This window comes from Acinonyx jubatus, chromosome B4 (genome assembly GCF_027475565.1).
Source record: "Acinonyx jubatus isolate Ajub_Pintada_27869175 chromosome B4, VMU_Ajub_asm_v1.0, whole genome shotgun sequence".
Lineage (NCBI taxonomy): Eukaryota > Metazoa > Chordata > Mammalia > Carnivora > Felidae > Acinonyx > Acinonyx jubatus.
The window spans coordinates 87466111-87493800 of record NC_069387.1 but is presented as its reverse complement, the minus strand read 5'-3'; the positions used below and the strand labels follow the sequence as shown (position 1 = coordinate 87493800).

The window sequence follows — 27690 nt, the reverse complement described above, 5'->3', positions numbered from 1 at the left end:
GGTCTAACAAAGTGTGGGGGAAATTTAGACTTGTTGACTCTCTAGGGCCATTCATATAATGAGGAGACAAAAATCTCCTGGAAGGGAACAATGACGTAAATCCCCTCATTTCATGGGAGTTAAGCCATACGATTCCTGAGAGAATAAAAAGCGAGGTGTAGTAACAGACTGACCTCAAGATTGCTTGTATCCATTCAGGAGCCCAAGGACCTGAAGATATAAGACTATTCACACAGGCCTTACAGAGCCACTGCTCTCAGGCTATCAGCCAGGCTTCACGTGCAACGCTCCCCTCTGGGGGGCTAGTTTTACTCTGTACTTCAAGGACAACTTCTGTCCAGTTTAGGCACTAATTTTCTGGCTCTGTTTCCAGTATATGTTTTGTATGAATTATGACCAAATTGTACATCCAGGCACCTACTTCGACACAATCCAACAAAACTTGAGTAATCTGAAGATATAACTCTGTAAGATTTTTTTAAACTTTTTTTTTAATGTTTATTTATTTTTGAGAGAGAGAGAGAGAGAGAGAGAGAGAGAGAGAATGAGTGGGCAAGGGGTAGAGAGGGAGTCACAGAATCCGAAGCAGGCTCCAGGCTCTGAGCTGTCAGCACAGACCCCGACGCGGAGCTTGGACTCATGAATCACGAGATTATGACCTGAGCTGAAGTTGTGTGCTTAACTGACTATGCTACCCAGGCGCCTCTCATATTTAAAATTTAACCTATGAGGTACCATGATCTTCATTTTACATTGAAAGGAACTGAGACTGACAACACTCAGATGGCTTGCTCAAGGTCCCCAGGTAGTAGGTGCAGAGTCAAGGTTTTAACCTAGATTTTGTCTGACTCCAAAGCCGTCTTTCTACCACACAATGCTGTGTCCCTAGGATGGGTTTAAATGGGCAAGAAGAGCCGATAAATGTTAAATCACCGACTTTGTAAAAGCGAGTTTGAGTAACATTTAATTTCATTTTCGGGAGTGGCCTACTATGGAAGCGCTTACAGACATAATCTGTGGTCTACAAGTGTATCTCAAAGGACATTTATATGCACACACACACACACAAATACCACCCCCCCCCCCCCCCCCCCCGGCTAGACATGATTTAAAAAAATCGGATCTTTGGTCAAAAAGATAATTCAGAGTTACCCTTTATTATTCATTAAAAATGAACTTTCTAAAATATTAGTAAATCTCATTTTTAGCTCTGTTTTGAAGTGCTGATACCAGTGAAGTAACATTTTTCTTCTCTGAATCTTTTCTTGTAAAATTAGAGTTTTCTCTTTCTCTAAAATAGCAGGAAGTTCGTTCCAGTTCTTAATAAAGATAAAGGGAGCGTCCATGGACTTGAGTAGCTGCAGAGGAGCGTTATGGTTAACAGACATATTTCCACAGCTGCCAGCTGTCATTATGTCTTCTACCACAGGAACAGAGCCATAGGAGCAAGCCTCGTATATTCTGTAACATTCTGTGTTTACTCCTACTGGGCACAATGTGAGGTCACTCTGAAGCAAAGCATCTTGATAATTCTTAAGGCTTTCATTTGTTTCCTGAGGCTGCCACCTAAACAAATCAGAAAAGCAACTGTAGTTTTCACTTTACTAAAGCAAGTCTTTTGTGAAAGCAAACGTCAGTTGTAAGAAATGGTAAACACATTTTAGAGATGACGGGCAGAAGAAATAGATAAAATCTTGCCCAAATAGATTTATTGAAAATATTTAAGAATGTGAAAAGTTTATAGCTGGTCATGTTTAAAATCTAGTAGTCACTAGATTTGACTAGTAGTCAAATTCAGAAATTTGAAATTTCTGAATGAACGTGTATCCCGCCAATATTTTCTGTGTGCCAGGTCTCCTTTCCTTACCTCCCCCTCCAAAATTCTGCCTTTATGGAGCTCATATTCTAGGTCTAGTGGTGGAAATGGATAGTAATCAAGTCAGGTCAGTATCTTACTTAGGTGTTAATTACGTACTATGAAGAAAAATAAAGCAGAGAAGTGAGGAGTGAGTTTCTGAGCCAGCAGCGTTGCAGATTTAAATGGGTAATCAGGGAGCATCTCATCTCAGGGGCCTCTGAGCACAGAGCTAGAGGTGAGGCAGCAAACCACGCAGATGTTGAAGGGGTGAATCTAGTGAAGCGCAAGCATAAAAGCCATGGGACAGTGTGTGCCTGGCAAGTTCAAGGACCAGCAAGGAGGCCAGGGCGGCTGAAGCAGAGTGACTGAGGGGGAGAGGTGTAGAAGATGAAGTCAGAGCATCCCATCAAGCAGGGTTGTGATCAGGGGTGGCTGACCTGACCCATGTTTTATCAGAATTAATCCGGCCCTTGTGGTGAGAACAGACTGTCCAGGGGCAAGGGTAGAAGCTGAGAGACCTGTCAGAAAGCTAGACCTTCTCTCCTGACTGCTCCCATCTTCTCAGTGAAATAAGCAATAGGGTCAGAAGGTAATGGTGACTGGGAAGGGAGAAGGTACGAAACAGTCTTGTGGGAAAGGTGGAGAATACACAGACAAGGGAAATGTATGACTGCAGGGCACTTGAGAGTCAAGGTCATGTATTTAAAGCTAGGTCTACTGACACAATTCTGTGTGTGTGTGTGTGTGTGTGTGTGTGTGTGTGCACGCATGTTGTGTGTGTTTGGCTGCCTGGTACAGGTATAGAGCAGATAGGAGAGCTGGATTTAACCAGTTAGGGTTTGCTCCATTAGGGAACTAGGGAGTTGAATGTATACCAGTCATAGTTGACTATGAAATTTAAGTGGGGAAAAGAAGAAAGCAGAGATGAGGTGAGCAAAGGACAATGAAAAGGTAGCAGGAACAATGAATTATAAATCTCAGCCAAATTGTTGGAGTCAAATATTTACAGGGAGTGAGAGGGAATAACAGCAAATGGTGGTTACAGAGAGAGATGCTTGGACTTGAGATCACAGAGAAGACACAGTATGTGCTATGACAAGGTCTAAGAAACGACCATGACACCGAATGGCCAAACCAAACGGAGAACCGGATCAGTGGATAAAGGGGGTAAGAAAACGGTGATGGAAGGGCCATCTGTATAGATTGGGCATCACCAAGAGTTATGTCAGAGTAACATCAGAGAGAGTGGGAGTGTGCCAGAACTAAACTCTTCAGAGACTGAAGGAGATAAACCCCAGGATCAGAAAATGATTTCAAAGAGGAAGAGCAATGAAAGGTTTTCTCTGCGGGCATGATATTTAAAATGGGAGATTTTAGGGAGGAAAAAAGGGAGAATGGTCTGGAGGCAGCAATGAGAAGCAAGAAGGACACCCACTCCACCTCCTGGCTCAATGCTATGAGAGGAATTACAAGAAGAATTCTATCCGTACAATAAACTGATATTTTCCACTGCCTTCACTCATTCCTTTCCTGGTATGCTGTCCCTTGCGGCTCTTTACATCTGTGCTCTCTCTGCCTGCACTACCCTTGTCCTAAATAGACATGGGAGCCCCCCCCCCCCCGCCCTTCTTCAGGTCCATGTTTGCATGTAATCTTCACACTAGAGCTTTCTTTGGCCATTCTAGAACATCCGATGCTCTACTCCTGATTCCCAGTCCTTGCTACATCTCCCCTCTGCTCAACTCGTTTTACACGGCATTTATCATCTTCTGACACACAATATATTTTATTGGTTTGTCTCTTCCAACAAACATGTGAGTTCTAGGGGGGCATGGACTTCTCACTGTTTTGTCCACTGCTGTATCCTTCATGGCTAAGATAGTTTCTGGCATACAGCAGTTGCTTGAAAAATATTTGTTCACTGAATGGATATAGCATGGTTACACTAACAGTAGAATTGGGAGTTATGCTTTCAAAAAGAGAGTATCTATTACAATTAATATATTTCTAGATCTGGAAGGACATTTTTTAGGCAGTTCTTCTCTGATTACTCTACACACAAAACTGCATTTATTTAAAAACAAAATGAATAATTCCAAAGTTCCTTCCTTCACTCCATGAACATGTGTTTCATGACTACCATGTAAAAGATGGAAGAAAGTTAACCTATTAAATTCATCCATCCATCCATCCATCCATCCACTCCCCATTTATCCTTGGCCTACTTTGTGTAGGATCCTATGTTGGATCTGGAGATTCAAAGAATAGCATGTCCTGTCCTCCTGTCCTCAGGGTGGTGTCAGGTTCTGAAGATGATAGGAGTACTTCATGCCAGTCTTGGAACACTGAATCTGGTCTGCTGAATATCTCAGGGATGAACCCAAGACCTTACTGGCACTCATAATGTCTTGTGTGTCAGGTCTAGCTAACAGATACTGTTGCGGAATCTTAAAAATTGACATCTGCATAGGACAGTTACTAGTATTCCTCTTCAGGATGGATGATAGAAACCCAGTTTCTACACAGCTTTAACTACCAATATCTCTTCTGCAGAAAGACTGGTATGAATGAAGTTAAAGTCTCCTGGGAAACCAGTGCTATTACATAGAGCAACTCTCAGATTTGAGAACAAAGTGGGTGAATCAAGTAAACGTAGAACTTACTGTTCTCTTGCTGAAACCCAACAAAGCTTAGCATTCCCATCTTGTTTCAAAATGTTTATTAGTGCTTGTCTGGATGAATTTTCATAAATGGTTCCTAAGAAATTACATAAGTAGGGCCTTTCATTATGCAGCATTGACCAGCTTGCCTCCACAACAGGAAAATTCCTATATCTACAAAAATAAGTACATAGGAGTTAACAACATATGACGATCAGATTGGCAAATTATCATAACCTAACATCTTAGGTAGCATGAGGGTGCAGAGAGAAGAGATTTCAAATATGATTTTCTAAACTCCAAACTGTAATTTTCCATGCTTACTTGGGAAAAGTCCCTTAATCTACTGACTTAAGAAAATAACCTCACATTGGAGTGTGGGACTCTTGATCTTGGGGTTGCAGGTTCAAGCCCCACATTGGGTATAAAAGATTAAAAATAAAATCTTAAAAAAAATTTAAAAAGAAAATACCCTCACGCTGGCACCTTTTACAAAATTGATATAGAGATTAAGCGCATGAAGTGCTTTTGTTTTTTATATTCCTCAACTTCCATACGCTTGTAGTTATAAGGAAGGTTGAAATACCTTCAGAGTATAATCTACATTCATAATGATCATGATTTAATGACTATTTTAGTTATATTTTTTTGTCTTATTTTTATTATTTTGAGAGAGAGAGCGAGCGAGCGCTGGGTAGGGGCGGAGAGAGAGGAAGAGAAAATCCTAAGCAGGCTCTGTGCTGTCAGTGCAGAGCCTGATGTGGGGCTCAATCTCACCAACCGCAAGATCACAACCTGTGCGAAGTCGGTCGCTTAACTGACTGAGCCACCCAGGTGTCCCTTAATTACTGTTTTAGCCAGGTGATGGAAAGATTACAGAACACATACTGCTGTAGCAAAGAGCTCCAACTCCAAAGGCTTTTAAAGTAGATTACAAAGACAAACAAATGAAAAAACCTTGCAACCATGCAGGAGAGGCCTGTTGCAATCAGCCCATTCTTATGGGCATTTGGAATAGGCACCAAATTGTGCACCTGCACTACAACCTTACCATATTGCCATTTTGGGCCAGTTCACTTTTTGTTGTGGAGACTGTCCTCTACATCGTAGGTATTTCACACCATTACTGGCCTCTGTCCACTAGATACCACTGTCACCTCCCCCTTCCACTTGTAACAAGTCAAAATATCTCCAGACATTGCCAAATGTTTCCTGGGGGGCAAAGGTGCATCGGGTTGGAAGTCACTGATCTATAAAAAAGTATTGGCCTAGTCCAACAATAACAGAATTACAAAGAGTTTCCATTCAATGTACGGGAACCGTATGAATAGCCCATGTAGTGTTACTGCAAAAGGGTAATTTTGTTTCAAAGCATTTTATAAGTATGAGTTCTACTCAAGGGATAGATTTTTCAAAGGGTCTTACACCCGGCTATACTTAATATAAATCTTTTGGTCTGGTTCTACCACAAACTTACTAAGTTGAAATACTGCAGCATGGGCCAGGAAATAGGTCTTGTGAATATGCTTATCTGATGATATTTGTGTAGCCAACCAAGTAGCAGTTTAAGGTCACATTTGGTAACAAGTGATAGTAATGAACAATGAGTATCTAATTCAAAACGCATGTTGGTGAGATTTCTCCTAATTCATCCGTTTGACAAGTATTTATTGTCTACTCTGTGCAGCCTTGGTTGGTTCCAGGCTCTGCTGGTAGTATGAACAAGAGACAAATCCCCTGCTCTTAGGAAGTTTATGCAGCAGTGCTTGATCTAAGTTTAACTTACCTTAAAGTCAACTTGATTAAAAGCCCTCTATTAACAGAAAGATAAAAAATAAGCTTTCCATTTTATAAAGACTGTATAGACATCTTCAGAAGCCTTAGTTAGCTATTACTTAATTAGCCCCTCTTATTATAGAAGAAATTTGTGTCAGTTCAAGCAGTCTCGGTGGCAGATCTGAGCATATTATGATCTTCTCAAACCCTCAAGATACCATATGCTCCTGATTTCATATTGTTTGTCAAGTAAAATTTTATTTGTTTTTACTATAAATTATATAGATTCTGTAAGTTGTTTTAAGAAGGCCTGCCGTTCTCTGTTAAACAATTCACCGTCTCTTTTTTTTTTTTTTTTTTTAATTTCAGAGAGAGCAAGAACGTGTGAACTGGGGAGAGGGGGAGATGAGCACAGGGAGAGGGAGGGAGAGAATCTTAAGCAGGTTCTACACACACAGCATGGAGCCCGACATGGGGCTTGATCCCATGCCCCTGGGATCATGTCCTGAGCAGAAATCAACAGTCAGACACTCAACCAACTGAGCCACCCAGGTGCCCCAGTTAAACATCTCTTTAGGGCACTACTGATAAACTTGAAAATTCATCCTATACATTTGGAGTTTTTAAACACAAAAAACCCCTAATAACTTATATGCTCTCCTTGTAACATGCTAAAATACTCTAAAAAACATTATTATTATTACTGAAGCCTGGGACCAAACCAGATTTTTTCCCATGGAAAAGATTTTACATGGCTTCCCAGATGATTCCAGAACTATGTTTATTACAAATTTAAAGCACCGTTTTCCTGATTCAGAAATTCAGGTCTTAGGGTCTAGAAATACGTAATAATATTTGTACTTACGTTGCCACTCCTAAAGGCCACTGAAAGATATCCATGTCGTTAATCCAGGGGCTGTCATATATTATGAAAAGCAGCTCCACAAAGCCTCCATTTCTTTTGAGGAACTGGCTTATCCATTCATTATGACAATGTTCGTTTCCAAGCAACACAACTGCAAGATGCTGGAGTTTCTGAGTTTGCACTAAATTTTGTGCATAAAGTAACCACTGGGTGGCATAAAAGACCTTCGCTTTTTCTCTTCCATTTAGGATGAGTACCACATTATTCACATCAACAGGAAAATACCCTGGGACTACAGCTGGGCCAGTGATAAAGCTGTTAAAAACAAACAACAAAACAAAAACAAGAGACAAAAAAACCCAAAAAAAAACCAAAAAAAACCAAAACAGAACAAAAGTATTTGATGTCAGAAGTTTTATTTTTTTAACTATTTTTTGTTTTTACTTTAGACAGAGATGCATGTGTGTGTGTTTGTGTGTGTGCATGTGCCCATGAGTGGGGGAGGCAGCAGAGGGGGAGGGAAAGAAGGAGGGAGGGAGGGAGGGAGGGAGGGAGAGAGAGAGAGAGAGAGAGGGAGAGAATATCCAAAGCAGGCTCCATGCACCGTGTGGGGCCCGACATGGGACTCATTACCATGACTCTGGGATCATGACCTGCTCCGAAATCAAGAGTTGGCTGCTCCATCAACTGAGCCACCCAAGTGCCCCTGATATCAGAAGTTTTAAATCATTTTACATAAAATCTACAATGAGATGTAATCTACATTCTTTCTAGAAACATAATTTATCTAATACAAGTTTCTTTGAACATGTTTGAATGATAGAGCATGGCTGTCGATTGGTTGTATGCAGATCAATCGCGTATGATAATCAGAAATGTGGTGGCTTTGGGGGTGCCTGCCTGGCTCAGTCAGTAGAACATGCAACTCTTGATCTCAGGGTCATGAGTTCAAGCCCCACAGGAATGGAGCCTACTTAAAAAAAAAGACAAAAAAAGAAAAAAAAATGTGGCGGCTTTGTTGTTTTTAACCACATTCAAAACAAGCACTGGCTAGAGTTTGAGGCGTTAAGCAAAGAAACACAGTTGAACAGCATGAAACTCCGTGTAGTTTACACTGGAAAGGTGTTTAGGCCAGTAGTTCCCATCCTCTTTAGGGTGTGAGTTGCCATTATGCCTTTATCTGAATGAACTGTAAGTGATGAACTGAGAAACGGATGCTGGTGTAAACATCCATGGAGGTTAAGTCTCAAAAACACAAGGTTAAGGGAAAAAGCAAGGTGCAGAATACCCACAGAATATGATAATTGTGTGCGAATTTGAAAGTATAATACAAAAATTATGCTTAAATTTTATAAGTATAAATATAAAAATCTGAATGGGAGGATACACACCAAATTCATTACAATGGTTGCTTCGGAGCAGGAAGAGAAAAGAAATGGGAACAGTACAAAGAAAGCTTCCCTTTTACTGGGAATATTTAATTCTTTTAAGAGGGAAGTTAAATATCTGAAGCAAATGGGAATTTTTTAGTTCTGGGTGATGGGTAAATGAGAATGTGCTCCTTAGCGTAATAAAAAAGTAATAAAAGGAACAGACATGTTTCATAACTTACATTTTTATATTATGTGCTCCTTTAGAACAACCAACAACACTGAATTATTTTATCTTTTAAAGTATTTATTTTTTTAAAGGATGTGTCTGCTGTGGGTTTTGTTTTTGTTTTTATTTTTCAAGCTCCGCATGCTAGGTGTGGAGCCCAATGCAGGGCTTGAATTCACAACCCTGAGATCAAGATGTGAGTTGAGATTAAGAGTTAGATACTTAACTGACTGAGACACCCATGTGCCCTTGCCTCTAAATTATTTTAACCTAAGTGTTAAATATAAAAAATAGCTTTAAGCTATGTTAAAATTAGTCACAGTGGTCCTGGATTCTTTATAACCTGCTAAACCATATAACCTGCTAGAGTCTTTATTTTTAAAAAGATTTCATTTTTTATTTTATTTTTTCCATTTGAGGGGGTAATTCATTTAAATTTTAATTAATTAACATACAGTGTAATATTGGTTTCAGGAGAATTCAGTGATTCATCACTTACATACAACACCTGGTGATCATCACAAGTGCCCTCCTTAATAACCATCACCCATCTAGCCCATCTCCCACCTTCCTCCCTCCATCAGCCCTCAGTTTGTTCTCTATCATTAAGAGTCTCTTGTGGTTTGTTTCCCTCTCTTTTTTCCCCCCTTCCCATGTGTTCATCTGGTTTTTTTTTCTTAAATTCCACATGAGTGAAATCATATGGTATTTGTCTTTCTTTGACTTATTTCATTTAGTATAATACATTCTAGCTCCATCCATGTTGCAAACGGCAAGACTTCATTTTTTTTGATGGCCATGATATATATACATATATACCACATCCTCTTTATCCATTCATCAGTTGATGGACATTTGGGCTCTCTCCATAGTTTGGCTATTGTTGATAATGCTGCTGTAAACATTGGGGTGCAAGTGCCCCTTCGAATATGATTTTTTGTATCCTTTGAGTAAATACTGAATATTGCTGTACTGTAGGGTAGTTCTATTTTTGTTTTTTTGTGGAACCTCCATACTCTTCTCCAGAGTGGTTGCACCAGTTTGCATTCCCACCAACAGTTTAAGAAGGTTCCCCTTTCTTGGTATCCTTGCCAACACCTGTTGTTTCTTATGTTGCTAACTTTAGCCATTCTGACAGGTGTGAGGTGATATCTCATCATGATTTTGATTTGTATTTACCTAATGATGAGTGATGTTGAGCATCTTTTCATGTGTCTGTTGGCCATCTGGATGTCTTCTTTGTTAAAGTATCTGTTCATGTCTTCTGCCCATTTCTTGACTGGGTTGTTTTATTTTATTCTATTTTATTAAAAAATTTTAAATGTTTATTTTTGAGAGAGAGACAGACAGAGTGTGAGCTGGGGAAGGGGCAGAGAGAGGGAGACAGAATCTGAAGCAGGCTCCAGGCTCTGAGCTGCCAGCACAGAGCCCGATGCGGAGCTCAAACCTACGAACTGTGAGATCATGACCTGGGTTGAAGCCGGTAGCTTAACTGACTGAGCCATCCAGGTGCCCCTATCTTATTTTTAAAAAGGTTTTATTTTAAAGTAATCTCTACACTCAACATGGGGCTCAAACTTACAACCCTGAGATCATTAGTCACATACTCTACTGACTGAGCCAGTCAGGCTCCCCATAACCTGATAGAGTCTTTAGTACAAATATGCTGAAATCCTGCTTTTATTGCTTACTATTGTTGGACAAAAAACCTAACATTTAATGGGGCGCCTGGGTGGCGCAGTCGGTTGAGCATCCGACTTCAGCCAGGACACGATCTCGCGGTCCGTGAGTTCAAGCCCCGCGTCGGGCTCTGGGCTGATGGCTCAGAGCCTGGAGCCTGTTTCCGATTCTGTGTCTCCCTCTCTCTCTGCCCCTCCCCCGTTCATGCTCTGTCTCTCTCTGTCCCAAAAATAAATAAAAAACGTTGAAAAAAAAAACCCTAACATTTATTAAATGCCTTTTATATAGATGATAGGCATTTTGCATAGGTTGTCATTTAACCTTTATCAACTCCACAGCACATTAATCCCCACTTTGCATTTGGGAAATCAGGCTTAAGTTACACAACTTGTAATGGCAACACTGAGTTGTAAGTTAAGACCTATCTACTTCAGAGGTTGTTTCCATGGCACTATGGTTAATAAATACTAGAGTTAGTAGATAATATTAAAAACCCAAGACCTAAATATATATTTTGTTTGTGTGTATGTATACTGTGTGGATTCTATGACTTTATTACACAATGACAGTAACCTACGAGAATGAGAACTGTGTTTTGTTTGTGTTGGACAGTACCTAGCATTGGGATGGCCAATGATTCAATGATTCTTTAGCAATTTAAGAGAATCTGCAAAATCTGAGAGGTAGAGAATACTTTAGGGATCATGATAATAGTTATGACAGGGTTAAAAATTTATTATTGGTAGTATATGAACAATTAATTTCTCCTTTAGATTTATAGGGAGGCCTAATTCCTAGAGCACATGAGGTCTTCCAGTCTTGCTTTCCTACCCTAGGTCAGTTTTACAAAGGAAGAAAAGGAAATTTTGAGAAAGGTTACATGACTTATATAAAGCTAGTAACACTAGATAGGCAATGGTAGAGATGGGCCTCAAACTTAGTTATTTGACATTTAAGTACATATATATCATGTGCCCAAACTATTTTAAAGAATGTCACACAGACTTCTGCACTATTTTTTTAAAAAGACATAAAACATTTTACTAAGGATAGTATCGAACTTATCTAATAATATTTCATTTCAATTTCTAACTAGATAAGACTGTGTCTAAAAATGTTTTTGTCAGGATAATTTATAATAAGATTATCTAACAATACCAGGAGCCTTTATGCCCTGAGAGATAATATCTTTACCTGTCATTGCTCATCCTTGATATAACTGCTTTAAAGTATTATTTATAAGTTACAGGGGTGCCTGGGTGGCTTAGTTGATTAAATGTCCAACTTCAGCTCAGGTCATGATCTCACGACTCATGGGTTCGAGCCCCCCTCAGGCTCTGTGCTGACAGCTCAGAGCCTGGAGCCTGTTTTGAATTCTGTGTCTCCCTCTGTCTCTGCCGCTCCCTCACTCATGCTCTGTCTCTCTCTTTCTTAAAAATAAACGTTAAAAAAAAAAAGCAATTGCGTTGTTTAAAAGCACAATAAGTAAATTCAGTATTCAAATTTTGCAAGTTCATTTGTTTTTAAAATTACATCTTTCTTTTTTAAGATAGGTTTATAATTTAAAAAATCATTTATTAGTTTGGTTATTAATAACCAAACGGTTATTACAATAACTTGGAAAATTCAAAAGATGTTTCCATCACTCATAATTCTGTGCCCATAATTCCAAAAACAGGGTTAGACAGCATTTTGTCATGTCTACTTCCAGTTTTTTTCTATTTATAGTATTATGTCATTAAAACTGAAGTACAGATATAATACTGTTTCCTGCTGTTTCGCAGATTAATAACATACACCGAGTGAAAGCTCCATGACCAATATTGTATAAAGTGCTTTACAACCATTACCCTTTATCCTTACAATCCACTGTTTCTGACTAAATTAGTTCCACTGCCCACGTGTAATCTCATTCTCCTATACACCCTTAAATCACAAACTTATCTGCCTCTCTGCCTTTGTTCATTACTTATATTTCCTGGAACACATTTCCACCTTTACCTTCCTCTTCTGATTCCCCTTTAATGTAAACTACCATAGCAATTTTATTCTGTATCACTTAATATAGCATTTAATATGTATTCTCATGTTAGTGTTTATTGAACTCTAAAACACTGTGCAAGTGTTTTATCTATTACAATGTTATATGAAGAAATAAATATATATCAATTGAAAAATGCTTTATACCTCAAAGCCATAACCTGCAAATAATACTTAAAAAAAATTTTTTTTTAATGTTTATTTACTTTTGAGAGAGAAAAAGAGAGACAAAGTGTGAGTGGGGGTGGGTTAAAGAGAGAGGGAGACAGACTCCAAACCAGGCTCCAGGCTTTGAGCTGTCAGCACAGAGCCCAACAGGGGCCTTGAACCTATGAGCCATGAGATCATGACCTGAGCTAAAGTTGGGCGCTTAACTGGCTGAGCCACCCAGGCGCCCCAACGCTGTTGCTTTATTAACTACCAGCAGGACTGGCCTGCAAAAGGGTGGTGGATGCTCTGGGACCAGGGTATGTGTAGGATGTGAGGAGGAGGTGAAGATTGAGGCTTCTTTGAAGGAAAGGGGGTGGTCTGAAGTCAGGCCCGAGAGCCCCTTGGATTTACTTCTAGAAATGGGTGGACCTTGCAAAGGAGTCGTGACAAGCTACGGCCAGGCTGCCAATAAGGTTAACACATTCTCGGAGATTTAGCTGCCCATCAGAGTTGAGGTCCAGTTTCTTCATCGTGAGGTCAAGGACACTAGGGTCCTCTGAGTACTTTGTGAAGGCAGCCAGTTCTGTATTCAGAAAGCTCAGGGACTCTGTCTTGGAGAGTGTGCAGTTGTTAATAAGCTCCTTTCTAGCATACTTCTGGAAAACAAGAGACTCGATACACCACTCAGTCCCTGTACGGCTGGACATCTTTTGTCTTGTCTGTGTGGAGCCAATGCAGAGGCGGTGACACTGGCACTGCCACAAGTTGATTTTTTTTATCTTCAAGTAATCTCTACACCCAACATGGGGCTCGAACGCAGAACCCTGAGATCAAGAGTCGCACGCTCTTTAGACTGAGCCAGCAAGGTGCCCCCGGGTGCTGACTATTTTAAATAAGTTAAAAACCTTAAGCCAAACAGAAACAGATAAAGATAGAAGACATTTTATAATTTAGCCAGAAAAGGTAAACTATATTTACCTATCTTATAAAAATTTCAGTAACTCATAATGTTTTGGGCCTTTCTATCACAAAGGTCTCCAATAACTAGAAATATGCCATATCTGTATAGGAAGAAACCAAAAGATAACTTTGTACAGTATTAACTTAGCAACTTAGCTGGACATTGCAAAACTTTTGTTCATATGTCATTAATTTGGGAGCTTACGGTAAGTGTTTTAGTACCGGGTTTTAGTTGTAAGTTAAAATAGTACAGTAAGCCGTGCTCAAATGTCACTTTCATGTGAAAGGAATACTTCTAATTTTATTGACTCACATAAACTAATGAAATGAGGTCTGATTCACTTGGGGCTCATTGGACTAGTCTTGGAATCTCCACAGCTCTCTTTTGCAGAGTGCTCTTATGTTCCAGCAGCAGGAATGTGGCTCTCATGCTCTGACTAATCGGCTTTCCAGACCTCGAGGTCATGTTTAGGTAATGGTGTGAGCCACAGGGTCAATGATGGGGAGCTGAGGTATAAATTTGAGGTCCCTAAACTTTCCTCATTCCCAGCACCTTCAGTGTTTCGGTAATTTTTTTTAGCCAAAAGAAATGAGTAATGGTTCAGTATGGTAAGTCATTAAGTCCAGGGGTGCCTGGGTGGCTCGGCTGGTTAAGCGTCTGACTTTAGATTTTGGCTCAGGTCATGATTTCATGGTTCCTGGGATGGAGCCCCACATTGGGCTCTGCACTGACAGCGAGGAGCCTGCTTAGGATTCTCTCTCTCCCTCTCCCTCTGTCCCTCCCCTTCTCTCTCTCTCTCTCTCTCTCTAATAAATACACTTAAAAAAGTCATTAAATCCAAACTACTTAGTATTTTTGTCCTGACTGCCCAAAAGTCACTGAGAAAAATAACAGGCACACACTGAAAGAAAAAAACTCCTATTTCATTCTTAACGAACCACAAATACCTTATAATGAGATGGATGTGTGCACCTGTTGAGGACTACACACCTTTGCAAACTTTTGAGTCAGAGTGGACACTGCCACTATCACTCCCTGTCCCACAGTGATTTTTGCACAGTACTTGAATTTTAGCACAGCAACCATGGAAAACCCAGCTCCACAAAGATACGACATCGCTGAAATAAATGTAGGGGGATATAATGTTGAGACTGTGAATTACTTCGAGCCAGTAGTTTGCATGGTGTCTGACAGATATGAAGTATAACAGTATTTCCCACAAATATTTAAAATATTTTGTGGTGCTGGGGTGCCTGGCTGGCTCAGTTGGTGGAGCATGTGACTCTTGATCTCTGGGTTGTGAGTTTGAGCCCTATGTTGGGTGTTGAGATTATTTAAAAATAAAATCTTTAAAAATATATATTTTATGGTGCCGCAGGGTGCCTCAGTACACAGTCTTGGAAACACAGACCTGGGTAAAGAAACTTCAGGGGTAAAAGAAAAATCCTATAAGATTCAAATAGTTTTGTGTGTGTTGGGAGGTGTGTTAGTCAAATTGCTGTGGGTTGAGAGCGAATGAGAAGTGAGGAATTGGGCATAGTGAATGCAGACACTCTTGAAAGTTTGGATGAGAAGGTGGGAAAGCAATAGTGAGTGAAAGATTAAAGATGAAGGAGAGAGCAAGGTCTGGGAAGAAGCAGAAGGAAAGCACATGCGGAGGGAATTAACCTTGAACCAGGAAGTCTCAGAGCTAGGGAAAGACATAAGGTTAGGTGAGGGGTCAGATGGAGATCAGAAGGTGAACGTTAGAGAATATAATCATGGATCCACTCAATTTTCTTGAGGAAATAGGAAGCAGGGTTGTCTGTTGAGAAACAGGGAGTCAAGGAGGTGCTGTGCAGTGAGCTGGAGAGGAGTGGACAGACCTGCTCCTATTCCTGTATTTGCTATTTTGATCGCAAACCAGCTATCCTGTCATGCAGGCTAGAAACGAGGGGGTTGTCAGATTTGCTTCTTGCTCTCATCCTCACATCTAATAATCCCTAAATTCTGATAGTTGGGCCCCAAAATATTTCTCAAACTTGTCCCTGGCTCCAACTGCGCCAGCATATTCTTATTTCACCCCTTATATATCTGTTGGACTGTTGGATACTTATAGTCTCCTAACTGATCTGCCTGCACCCAGTTGTCTCCTTCAAATCATTTTTCCACATGGCTACTAGAGAAATCTACACCAAAAACATACACGACAATACCACTATCTTGTCTAATCATCTTCAGTTGCTTTCACTGCCCAAGAATAAAGTTCAAGAGTCTTAATGTGGCACACATGAGGTCCACCGTGATCTGCCCCTTGCCCTGCACTCCCAATCTCAGGCACCCCACGCCATCATGATGCCCCAGGGATTCTGAATGGTCTACAATTCCATGACCAAAATGGCTGTTTATCAGTTTTTAGTCTCTGATGTTGCCTCTGTGGGAATATAATCTCTCCTCTCACTGCTTTGCTAAATCCTACTAATCTCTGAAGACTCAGCTCAGCAGTCACCTCCTCTGGGAGGTCTTTCTTGATAGGCATCATACCCCCAACTCTACAACTCTACTTAGACTGGGTTAGTTGCCTTCTTCTGTATTTCCCTACCTACTAACACGATAGAGTATTCACATCCTTATCAATATGCTTTATATAGGGTATGGAAATTATTTATGTATTTGTTTCAACCACTAGTCTGTGAACTCCCTGCGGCCAGAGAAAAGTATTTTGTTCACTTTGCAATCCTTAGAGCCTAGTATGAACAAGTAGTATAGGCTTCGGTAGATGCTGGATGAATAAGCATAATTCTCTCTCAGGGAGTTATTTGCCCTACCAATTTATTTAAATTCTCTTGCTGCATGTAAAGTATGAATCAAGTTACAAAAGTTCAATTTAATCATAACTTTCCAGCTATACATTTATTATATAAAGTAGGTCTTATTTACGAGATATTATCATATATTCACGCGTGATGAAAAGTACATTTTCATTTTCTAAGGTTATTAGCCAAGCAACAATCATAAAATTCCATTAAGTGAAGAATAAGCATATTTAAAGAGCTCATACACAGAATTTTTAGAACAGTGATTTACTCTTGTGCATTTCTTAGCATATATTTAATAGTCAGGACTTATAATTTCCAATATTTTTTCTCTTCTCCTTGGCTTAGTTAAAATATCTCCTCCCAGCAAGTACTTTCAACATGTAGAAAGGCTAGAGAAATCATTCAAATTTTGAGTTTTAAGCTGAGTATGAACCGAATATATTTTTTAGAATCCAATGTAATTATTATTGTTTCATTTTTTCTAAATTCAACAAGTACTACTGAACTAACACTATATACACACCACTATGATATTAATAGAATTATAGATAAGATTACTAATTTGCCAGCTATGAGTCTGGCAAATGCCAGAATAAGTAAAAAATTAAGTAAAATAAGTAAATAAGATACGAATCAGTGCAGGGGTCCCTGGGTTGTTCAGTCAGCTAAGTGACTGAGTGTTGGTTTCAGCTCAAGTCATGATCTCACGGTTTGTGACCCTGAGCCCCGTGTCAGACTCTGTGCTGATGGTGCAGAGCCTGCTTGGGATTCTCTCTCTTTTCTTTCTGTTCCTCCCCTGCTTGTTCTCTCTCTCAAAATAGATAAACACCAAAAAAAAAAAAAAAAAAAGAACAAAAAAAAAAGAACAGGGGTGCCTGTGTGGCTCAGTCAGTTAAGTGTCTGCCTCTTGGTTTTGCCTCAGGTCATGATCTCATAGTTCTGTGGGTTCGAGTCCCCCATCAGGCTCTGTGCTGCTGGTGTAGAGGCTGCTTGGGATTCTCTCTCTTCTACTCTGTCTCTCTCAAAATAAATAAATAAACTTAAAAGAATAGTAAGTGCTGGGGCACCTAGGTGGCTCAGTTGGTTTAACTTTCAACTCTTGATTTCGGCTCAGGTCATGATCCCAGGGTCGTGGGATTGAGTCCTGTGTCAGGCTCCATGCTGGAGCCTGCCTGGGATTCTCTCTCTCTCCCTCTGCCCCTCACTCCCACTCTCTCTAAAACAAAAACAAAAACAAAAAGAAAAACGTGCACAAGATGCGGTGCCTGGCTCAGTCAGTGGAGCACGTGACTCTTGATCTCCTGGTTGTGAGTTTGAGCCCCACACTAGGTGGAGAGATTACTTAAAAAATAAAATCTTAGAAAAAAAAAAAGAATACACAAGCTGTACTGTCCACACGTCTCTTAGGCACTGAATTTTATATCAATTTTGATTAATAAACAATTTTTAAAATTTTGGTTTTACGAACTAGGTATACTGAATTCATGAGCGGCCTTTACATTTGAATAGCTGCTGCAATTCACCCTGCTTTTGTGGTCGGCATTACCATCATGACTCCATACCTTGCCAATTCAACATCTGTGATGGAATAGTCCGACTCTCATTCTCGCATGGCTAGAGTGGGAGAATGGGAATTATGAAAGATTAACTACATTGTCTTTGTTTACCAGTGAGAATGTTATCTGAAACCCTCACTGATCTATGGTCCAGTGTTTGACTTAAAGGTAAGTCCCAGTAACCATTAATATTACGTATAAAAGCTTTCACTTACGTAGATGGTAGCTACACTTGTGGTGAGCACAGCAAAACATACAGAGTTGTTGAATCACAATGTGGTACACCTGAAACTAAGGTAACACTGTGTGCCGACCATACTAAAAAAAAAACTGAATCATATACTTAAAATGTGTGATTTTTTAAAAAATCTTATTTTTTATTTTTGTAAAAAAAAATTTTTTTTTAGTGTTTATTTATTTTTGAGGGAGAGATACAGAGTGCAAGTGGGGGAGGGGCAGAGAGAGAGAGAGAGGGAGACACAGAATCTGAAGCAGGCTCCAGGCTCTGAGCTCTTAGCACAGAGCCCAACACAGCACTTGAACTCACAAACTGTGAGATCATGACCTGAGCTGAAGTTGGATGATTAACCGACTGAGCCACTCAGGCATCCCTAAATCTTATTTATTTTTTTAGAAACCTCTACGCTCAACATGTGACTCAAACTCGACTCTGAGATCAAGAGTTCCACACTCCTCTGACTTAGCCAGTCAGGTGCCCCCAAATGGGTGAATTTTATGAAATACAAATTAAAACTTAGTAGTTTTAAAAATCCTCTTTTAAAAGAAGGTTTCATTCATTGTGATGAGTAGTGAGCTCCCTAACTTCTTATACTAGTAATATCTAGAAATTCTAAAAATAGAATCAGGCATATTTATTCTATCATGATCTTTAGAAATAAGTTCAACTTTTTCTTTTTTTTCCCCAACTTTTCCTTTCCTTTCTCTTTCCTTTCCTTTCTTTTCAACTACGCTTCATGTCCAGGGCAGAGCCCCAACGTGGGGCTTGAACTCACGACCCTGACGTCAAGATCAGAGCTGAGATCAAGAGTCGGACGCTTAACCAACTGAGTCACCCAGGCACTCCATTTTTTTCAACTTTTTCCTAAGTAGCAGACGCTCATTGAAAATACCATAATTGAGCCCTGATGACAATAAATTAAGTAATTTAGCATCTAACTTTCATTTTATCAAATGGATAGTCATTTATATATCTTATATAATGCCTGCACATGGATATTATAGGGTCTTGAATGCAGTCTTTTAAGGATGAGCAAAGGCCATGATGAACAGAGGTAAGATTCCTCCTAAGAAATTAAAAATGAAGTTGCCTCATGAAACTAAACTGTAAATCAATCTATGATAGCTATGAGTAGAGACAGGCAAAGTTTCTTCAAGAGACAGATTGAGTCCCAGGCTGGCTTGTAACCTATTGAAGGTATTAATATAAAGAATGTATCAATAAGGTTTTTGTGAAGGAACATGAAGGTGAGATAATATTCAATACTGGAAACACAGAAAAGGAACTGAAAGGTAGGGAGATGTTGCAGTACCTATTTAAGTAATAGTAAAAATAATAAAACTAGTAACAACACAAGACTTCTTTAGTGATTACTATGTGCCAGATACTGCTCTAAGCACTCTATACCTGTTAATGTTTAAGCTTCAAAATAATCCTGTGAAATAGAAACTATTATTTGCCATATTTTAAATTTATGGAAATCCAGGCAGAGAGGTTAAGAGATTTACCCAAGTTCAGACAGCTAATAAGAGATAAAGCGGGGGCACCTGGGTGGCTCAGTTAAGCAGCTGACTCTTGATTTTGGCTCAGGTCATAATCCCAGTCATGGGATCGAGCCTTGTCAGGCTCTGTGCTGATAGTACGGAGCCTGCTTGGGATTCTCCCTCTCCGTCTCTATCTGCCTCTGCCCTGCTAGCATGCTCTCTCTCTCTCAAAACAAGTAAATAAACACTAAAAAATAAAGAGGTAAAGCTGGAATTTGAACTCAGATATTTTGGCTGCAGTACATGCTCTTTTTTCTTTCATTTTGTTTTGTTTTGTTTCAGAGAGAGAGAGAGAGAGAGTGCACAAGTGGGGGTGAGGCAGAGAGAGAGAAGAGAGACAGAATTCCAGGCAGTCTCTGCCCCATGGACACTGCGGTGGGGTGGGGGTGGGGGGCGTTGCTCAAACTCACAAACTGAACTGAAATCAGAGTCGGATGCTTAACAGACTGAGCGACCCAGGCGCCCCCACAGTGTGCAGCATTTCATCAGGCTGACTCAAAAATTCAGTTTACCATAAGTGTATTCATATCCTGAGCACAGACCACATGTGTTATTGATTCATGGTGAACAGAGTCATTTCTTCCCTCTGAAACAGAGACCTGAAGTACTACATGTAGTTAAACCCCATATCTTGATTCCATATTTAATCAAACAACCCTCATATAAATTGGGTATTACTTATAGTCCGTCTTTACTTTTCAAGAATGACTACTTTGAAAAGATACATGAAATGAAATTGTTTTCCAAGTGTGTATAAAGTCAAGAGAGAATGAAAGGAGCAGTGAAAATGCAAATGAAATTGAGATTAACCATAGCTTTTCTTCTTGATTTCTGTGGGAAATAAACGGAATGCTAATACAAACCTGAATCTTTGGTTGACATTTTTCCCCCTAATAGTACAATTTTTATATGGAATAAGCATTTAAAAATAATTATTTTTATTTTTTATTTCAATAAGAAAGCAAAATCTAATAGAAAATAGCACTCTTTCATATAGCAAAATTATCACATTTTTCCTAAATAAAACAATCTTAATTCTACCTGTTTAAAAATCTTTAGGGGGTGCTTGGGTGGCTCATTGGTTATGGGTCTGACTCTTGGTTTCAGCTCAGGTCATGATCTCACAGTTCATGGGTTTGAACCCTGTGTTGGGCTCCACGTTGACAGTATGGGGCCTGTTTGAGATTCTCTCTCTCTCCTTCTCTCTCTGCCCCTCCGCCACTCATGCTCCCACTCTCTCTCTCTCAAAATAAATAAATAAACTTAAAAAAATCTTTAGAGAATATGGAATCATAGATAAAAATTTTATGCAGTCTAAAAAAAGATTTCTTAGTATTTCATTAAAATGGTAATCTATACAAATTAAATCATGATAGAACTCATATATAAATACATTTTTATAAAATTTTCAAAGCTCATAACAACAGCTTTGATACTACTTGAGCATTATAAATTTTTTTTAATGTTTATTTATTTTTGAGAGAGAGAGAGACACACACACACACACACAGAGGTAAGCAGGGAGGGGCAGAGAGAGAGGGAGAGACAGAATCCAAAGCAGGCTCCAGGCTCTGAGCTGTCAGCACAGAGCCGGACATGGGGCTCAAACTCATAAACCATGAGATCATGACCTGAGCTGAAGTCAGATGCTTAACCGACTGAGCTACTCAGGCACGCCCACTAATTGAGTATTATAAAAATATGTGAACATGACTATTATATGAAAAGAGAAAAATGAGAATATTTTTAAGTTTACATATTATTCCTTCAAGATATGGAATGTTAAATGCTTATCAACAATCAAATGTTACAAAATTTGGAGCATGAGCTTTCCCATATAATCAGCAATGTTTCAATAAAAATGAAACAGACAAAATTTTAAAAAGGAAGTATTTTGTAAAACGTTCAGATAAGCTGTAACTACAAATATATAGTCATGAGTTTACTTCTCTATTCTTCACAACAAGTTGAAGTGCAAAAACTGTCTCTAAATATATTTTCCTCTTATTTTATTCTTCTTCTAGTATTTACATAAAACATTGCACAGAAATACAACAAAGGTTAATGTTGCACAGTTAATACCTGTAATATGTTCTTCCGACAACTGAATTTCCTTCTCTCCACTGGGCAGTCACATCAGTGGGATCAAGTAAGCCTTCAAAAATATGCTCCCAGAGATACAAACCTGGTAATTAAAAAAAACAAAAACAAACCCATTTACTGTCTGGTTTAGTCTGGTGTGTGAGATGAGTTTATGCTCTGCTCATTTACATAATTTGAGCAAGAAACCAGATTTTATTCCTCTTTGGTCCCTTCGTAGGCAGTTCTACCAAGCAACAGCCCCAAATCATCAATATGGCAGTTAATGTGTGAGAGACAGAATTCAGAGGTTGACAGTGTGACATGTGGCAAAATGTGGGTTATAATGAGGACAATAATCTGCTTACTCTAAATTTGAGAAACCCCTAATTGTCACTGGACTTTTACTACCTGCTTTATCCTGAAATGTGTTATAATATAAGTTACTATATGATTAGAACGGTTTCTAGTTTCTGTATCATAACAAACTAGGGGGATTCACGATTTTGTGCCAAACACAACCAGGGAGGCTCAGGTATGCATGTATACAGTCACTACATCCAGGAGATAGTAACCCCTCCTCACTGGAACACACATCCCTCACCACATGATGCCCTCTGCAGACAAATGCCATTGTACCATTCTCCTTATGGCAGCCCCTGGTATTTTACCATGATCTCACCTGAATGGAAGCTCTGAGAGGAGAGGAAAGCGGTGGGACACAATGAAGTAACCTGGGAGCCCTGTTTTACTTACACTGACAGATGTGTAAGTATGCCCCGGGGAACTAGAGGACACACACAAAATAACCGTGTTTCAATACCTAGCCAATCAGATACAGCTTTCCAAAAGTGGTAGCCAAATAATGCCTCCCTGTCCACCCAGTATGTCCTAAGATGTGATCTCTAGAATCTATGAATATGTTATCTTACATGGCAAAAGAGACTTTCTATATGAGATTAAGGATGCTGAGGCAGGGAGATCATCCCGGGTTATTTGGATGGGCCCTATATAGCAAAGGGTCCTCACAAACAGGAGGCAAGAGTGTCAGAGGAAGGGAAGGAGGTCTGAAAATGGAAGTAGAGGTCAGAGTGATACGGAGCCATGAGCCAAGGAATTTGGGTAACCTCAAGAAGCTGCAAAAGTCAAGGAAACAGATCCTCCTCGAAAGCCTCTAAGAGGAATACAGCCTTGTGGACACATTTTAGTCTTCTACCCTCAAAAATGTAAGATTTTAAGTTTACGGTGACTATAGTTAATAATACTGTTTTGTATATTTGAAAGTTTCCAAGAGAGTAGGTCTTAGAAGTTCTCATCGCAAGAAAAAGAAAGTACACGTACGTGTGATGATGGATACTAACTAGACTTATGTTGATAACTTCACAATATGTAAATATATCAAATCATTATGTCGTACACCTGAAACTAATATAATGTTAAATGTCAATTATTTCTTAATTTAAAAAAAATGAGAAATTTGTGTTGTATAAGCCACTCAATTTTTGGTAACTGGTTATGGCAGCTATAGGAAACCACAGATTATGATACCTGGGAATGGAATGCTACTATAACAAATACTTAACAATCTGGAAGTGGTTTGGAATTGGGTAATGGGGAGAGGCTGGAAGAATTTTGAGGAGCAGGACTTAAAAATGCCTAGATGAGAAGGGTGCCTGGATGGCTCAGTTAAGCATCCAACTCTTGGTTTCATCTCAGGTCATGATTTCATGGCTTGTGAGTTCAAGTCCCACGTTAGGCTCTGTGCTGACAGCGTGGAGCCTGCTTGGGATTCTCTCTCCTTTCTCTGCCTCTTCCCTGCCTGTGCACTCTCTCTCAAATAATAAATTAAAAAAAAATGGCTAGGTAAAATTGCCTTGGACAGGTTATAGGTAGAAGTATGGGTGTTAGTGACTCAGCTAGTGAGAAATCACATGAAAAAGTATAGTAGAAAAGAACCCCTATGTTGGTTTTTATAAATATCTGAGCAGACTGTTGGTAGAAATATGCATGTTAAAAGTGCTGCTGCTGAGGGCTCAGAAGGAAATGAAGAACATGCTATTAGAAACTGAAGAAAAGGGGATCCTGGTTATATTAGCACCAGAAAGCTTAGCTGAATTGTGTCCAGAAATTATATGGAAAGTGGAATGTATAAATGATAAACTTGGATATTTAGCTGAAAAGATTTCCAAGTAGTATTGAAGCTGTGGCCTGGTTTCTTCTCGCTGATTATAGTAAATGTGAGAGGAAAGAGTGATTGAGAGAAAAACTGTAAAGCAAGGAGCCAGGACTTGATGATTTGGGAAATTCTCAGTCTATTCAATTGCAAAAGAGGTGGAAAACTAGGAGATTCACTGTCAGGAAGGCATGCTCTGGAAAAAAGGCCAAGGATGTAGGTGAATATCTTTTTTGCTAGTGCCTCAGAAGGGATAAAAAGGTTAAAATATTCAGTCACTATTCAGTCACATAGAGGGCTCTTTGAGGATATTAGGTGTGTCATTTATGGATCTCCTCAGCCATCTCAGTAGAAGGCAGAAATAGAGATGGGATTACCCAGGAAAGACCTGTGGAGGAGCTCTTGTGTAATGGAGTGACATACATGGGAGACCCACAAAGACTTGAGAATGCTGTATCAGCAGAAACACTGCTAGCTTGGATTAGAGGGGACACAGAAATGTTGAAATGAAAGAAGGGTGTTGGACTCCCAAAATCCTATCAGCAGGCTGAAAAAACCCATTGAGCTGCAAGCATATACTACCATTCATGAAAAAGAAAGGATGACTACAGAGGTAGAGCAACTTTGAGCCAAAAGACTAGAAGCAACTTTGAGCCACAGATTATTCTCAGGCCTTAAAACCTAATGATTTGCCTGGTTGGATTTAAGAATTGCTTGGACCATGACTTCATTTTCCTCCTTTTTTTTTTTTTTTTTAACAGTTTTTTTTTTTTTTTTTTTTAATGTTTACTTATTTTTGAGAGTGAGAGAGATAGAGTATGAGCGGGGCACAGTCAGAGACGGAGGAAGACACAGAATCTGAAGCTGGCTCCAGGCTCTGACCTGTCAGCAGACAGCCAGACATGGGGCTTGAACTCACAGACTGTGAGATTATGACCTGAGCTGAAGTTGGTCGCTCAACACCCAACTGCCAGGTTGGGTGCCCCCAGGGGCCCAGGTGCCCCCCTCCTTTTTGAATAGGAATGGAATTACAATCCTTTATGCCTGGGAAATAGGTTGATGAAAAGTAGTGTTTGATAAAAACTCAGCTGGCCACTTTGTGCTTACTGAATTGAAAAGAGAAAAGTCCAGAGGTGAGCCTGGGTGGCTCAGCAGGGTAAGCATATGACTCTTGATCTCAGCTCAGGTCATGAACTCATGGTTCATGAGTTCAAGCTCTGACTGGGGCTCTGTACTGACAGCACAAAGCTTGCTTGGGATTCTGTCTCTCCCTCTCTCTGCCCTTCCCCTGCTCTCTCTCTTGCTCCCTCTTTCAAAATAAATAAATAAACTTAAAAAAAAAAAACAGAGAAAAATCTAAAAACATGAAAACCTGTTAAGATATAGATTTAATTAAAAACTAGAATGGGGAAGTGGTAATTTACAGAAAAATTAATATTAGAGATTTTATAAAGAAAAAATTGCTAGAATCTGATTGGAGCTTGGGAGGTCAGGGGTGATCTTCAAGGATGTATATTTGGATGCAAGGGCGAATGAATTTATGAAACACTAAAGGCAAAAGCATCATTCTCCAATTACTTTTCTTCCGATCTGGCCCTTTCTATCCATATCCCTTACTGTACATAAATCCAACTTATGTTTAAAGGTCCAGTAAAGTTTCTTTTAATTCACTAAATTCTTTCTGACTCTTGTAACTCTGAGGATCCCATTCTTTAATTGAGTGTAATATGTAACTTGGAACACTAGACTCTTATGATACTCAGAGCAAAAATACTTTTGTGGGCATTCAAGTTTAATCAACTATATACCATATCCCCATTTACATATGTATAATGAACACAGACATATTAAAGGCTCTGAGATTGTCCTGCAATAAAGAACCTTGTTTAACTTTGTTCAGTTCAGTGTTTCCCAAACTTGTTTGGCCATCAAGTACAGAGGCCACATCTTATACTTGTGCATCAAGTATCCCATAAACACATAGATTCATGAAAATTCAGAGGACATGGGCATTTCTACATAATAATGCTTACATTCTACTTTGTGTCCACAAATAAATCTGTACTCTGCTAAAGACCAACAATAGGATATTTGTGTACGTGTGTTTATATTTACACAGATATTGTTTAACAGAAAGGAGGAATATTAAGTAAAAAAAAAAAAAAGCACCATGATGCCTTAATTAACAAATGATGACATATCCTAAATGTATTAAGATAAATTAATTTAATATTAATAAAGTCCATTTTAGGATTCTTTTCACACATCTTAGCTCTATACATTAACTTACCAATGGCAGCTTTGCCCCAGATTTGTACATGGAAGTCTGTTTTCCCTTTTGTGGATTTATTTAATATTTGAAGACTAGTTTTAAATCTGTGTTGTTGCTCATTTTTTTCATCTCCTTCCCAAGGATTCCATTCTTCACTTCCCAAAGTAGATTGTTCTGTGTTTTAAAAAGAGTGACAGTGTTATCAGTAAGGTAGAACAGTCTTGTAGATAAATTCAAGCCATTTAAATTAGATGTTAGGGAGTGCTAAAAGCAACTGAATTTGAACTGGTTAAACACATACAATTAAAAAAAAAAGGAAGTCAAAATTTAATTTTCATTAAATCTTTATTCTGAAAGATCTTAGAATGTTAACAGGAGACACAAACTTCTCTCTCCCAAATGAAACCTACAATAACTGGATAGCACGTATCAAGCTACAAGTTTAACTTTTGCAATTCTTTATAGGTTGTATATACACACGTACCCTACACATAAAAACTTGACTTCGGAATGTAAAGTGTCCAACAGTTTTAGACACTATTGTGCAAAATTCTGGAAAAAGGGAGAGAGAAATCTGAGTCAGAATCTGACATAGGTCAAGACACAGGACAGAAGATCACAATTTGGAGGCAAAACGCCCAGGCCTTCCCAAGTCACTGCATGATTAGAAAAGGCTCTTTGTTTCAATGAGGAAATAGAGGTCTTAAACCCAGCTGCATCTCCAAGAACTGGGCGACCGGCCACGCCTTGCGTCCTCCAGACGTGCTATACAGGAGTGCGCCCCTGCCAGCTTTGGGGGTGGGCAGTGAGGATGGCGTGCGAGATTCGGGCGAGGACTGAGGCACCCACACACGCCTCAAGCCCGAGCTCACGGCAGGCAACCGAGGGCGGGAGGAGGCGAGAGGCACCCGGGAGCCCGCGGGCACTCCCGGACCCGAGCGCCAGGTCTGCGGCCACCCAGTGTCCTACCTCGGCCGCGCCTCTCCCGCGCCGGGGCCACCCCCTTCCTTAGGCCCCGAGAAGACGCGGCCGGCGCCCGGCGGCGGCGCCCGAAGAAGACGTGGTAGGCGGCGTAGAGGGAGAAGAGGCAGTACAGGGCGATGAGAAACGAGCAGAGCCGCTTCCGCGTCAGCCGCATCCCACTCGGGCTTCCCGTCGGCCACCGCCACCCGGGAGCCGGGCGGGAGAAGAAGCCGCACTCAGCGCCCGGGCTCCGGCCGCTTCAGGTGCAGGCCCAAGCCGGGGCGGAGCGACTCACCAGAATCGGCCTCGCCCCCGCTCAAGCCCCGCCCAGGGGCCGCCCCGGCATCTCCGCCCCGCCCCCGTGCCCGCCCAGCCCAGGCCCCGCCCTCAGCCCCTCCCAAGCCTCCCCGAGGGCTCTTTCGCCCCGCCCTCCGCAGGCCTGGCACCTTCACCCGCTTCCCTTTGGTACCCTGTTGGC

At 40.1% G+C, this 27690-nt stretch overlaps 1 protein-coding gene across 3 annotated transcripts; it reads right to left on the bottom strand.

Annotated features, from left to right (window-relative positions):
• Positions 1-1136: 1136 nt before the first annotated feature.
• RXYLT1 (ribitol xylosyltransferase 1) lies at positions 1137-27532 on the bottom strand. Of its 3 annotated transcripts, none has more exons than XM_027071348.2 (6): positions 27219-27527; positions 26268-26423; positions 21808-21910; positions 7160-7474; positions 4522-4692; positions 1137-1566 (listed from the first exon to the last, which is right to left on the bottom strand). In XM_027071348.2, exons 1-6 carry the CDS (start codon positions 27385-27387, stop codon positions 1149-1151), a joined length of 1332 nt encoding a protein of 443 aa, XP_026927149.1. In that variant the 5' UTR covers positions 27388-27527; the 3' UTR covers positions 1137-1148. The 3 variants fall into 3 exon arrangements, with proteins under 3 accessions (XP_026927149.1, XP_026927151.2, XP_026927150.1); XM_027071350.2 differs by lacking the exon at positions 27219-27527 and adding an exon at positions 9938-10057 and having other exon boundaries at positions 26268-26286; XM_027071349.2 differs by lacking the exon at positions 4522-4692 and having other exon boundaries at positions 27219-27532.
• Between the last annotated feature and the right edge of the window lie 158 nt (positions 27533-27690).

Excerpts from the sequence above, each read along its gene's own strand:
- RXYLT1 (XM_027071348.2), bottom strand. The coding sequence starts at position 27,387 with ATGCGGCTGACGCGGAAGCGGCTCTGCTCGTTTCTCATCGCCCTGTAC. Across the intron at positions 21,911-26,267 it reads CTGGGGCAAAGCTGCCATTG|GTTTGTATCTCTGGGAGCAT; the intron begins GTAAGTTAATGT and ends TTTAATTACCAG. Across the intron at positions 1,567-4,521 it reads TGGGTTTCAGCAAGAGAACA|GTGGCAGCCTCAGGAAACAA; the intron begins GTAAGTTCTACG and ends TGATTTGTTTAG.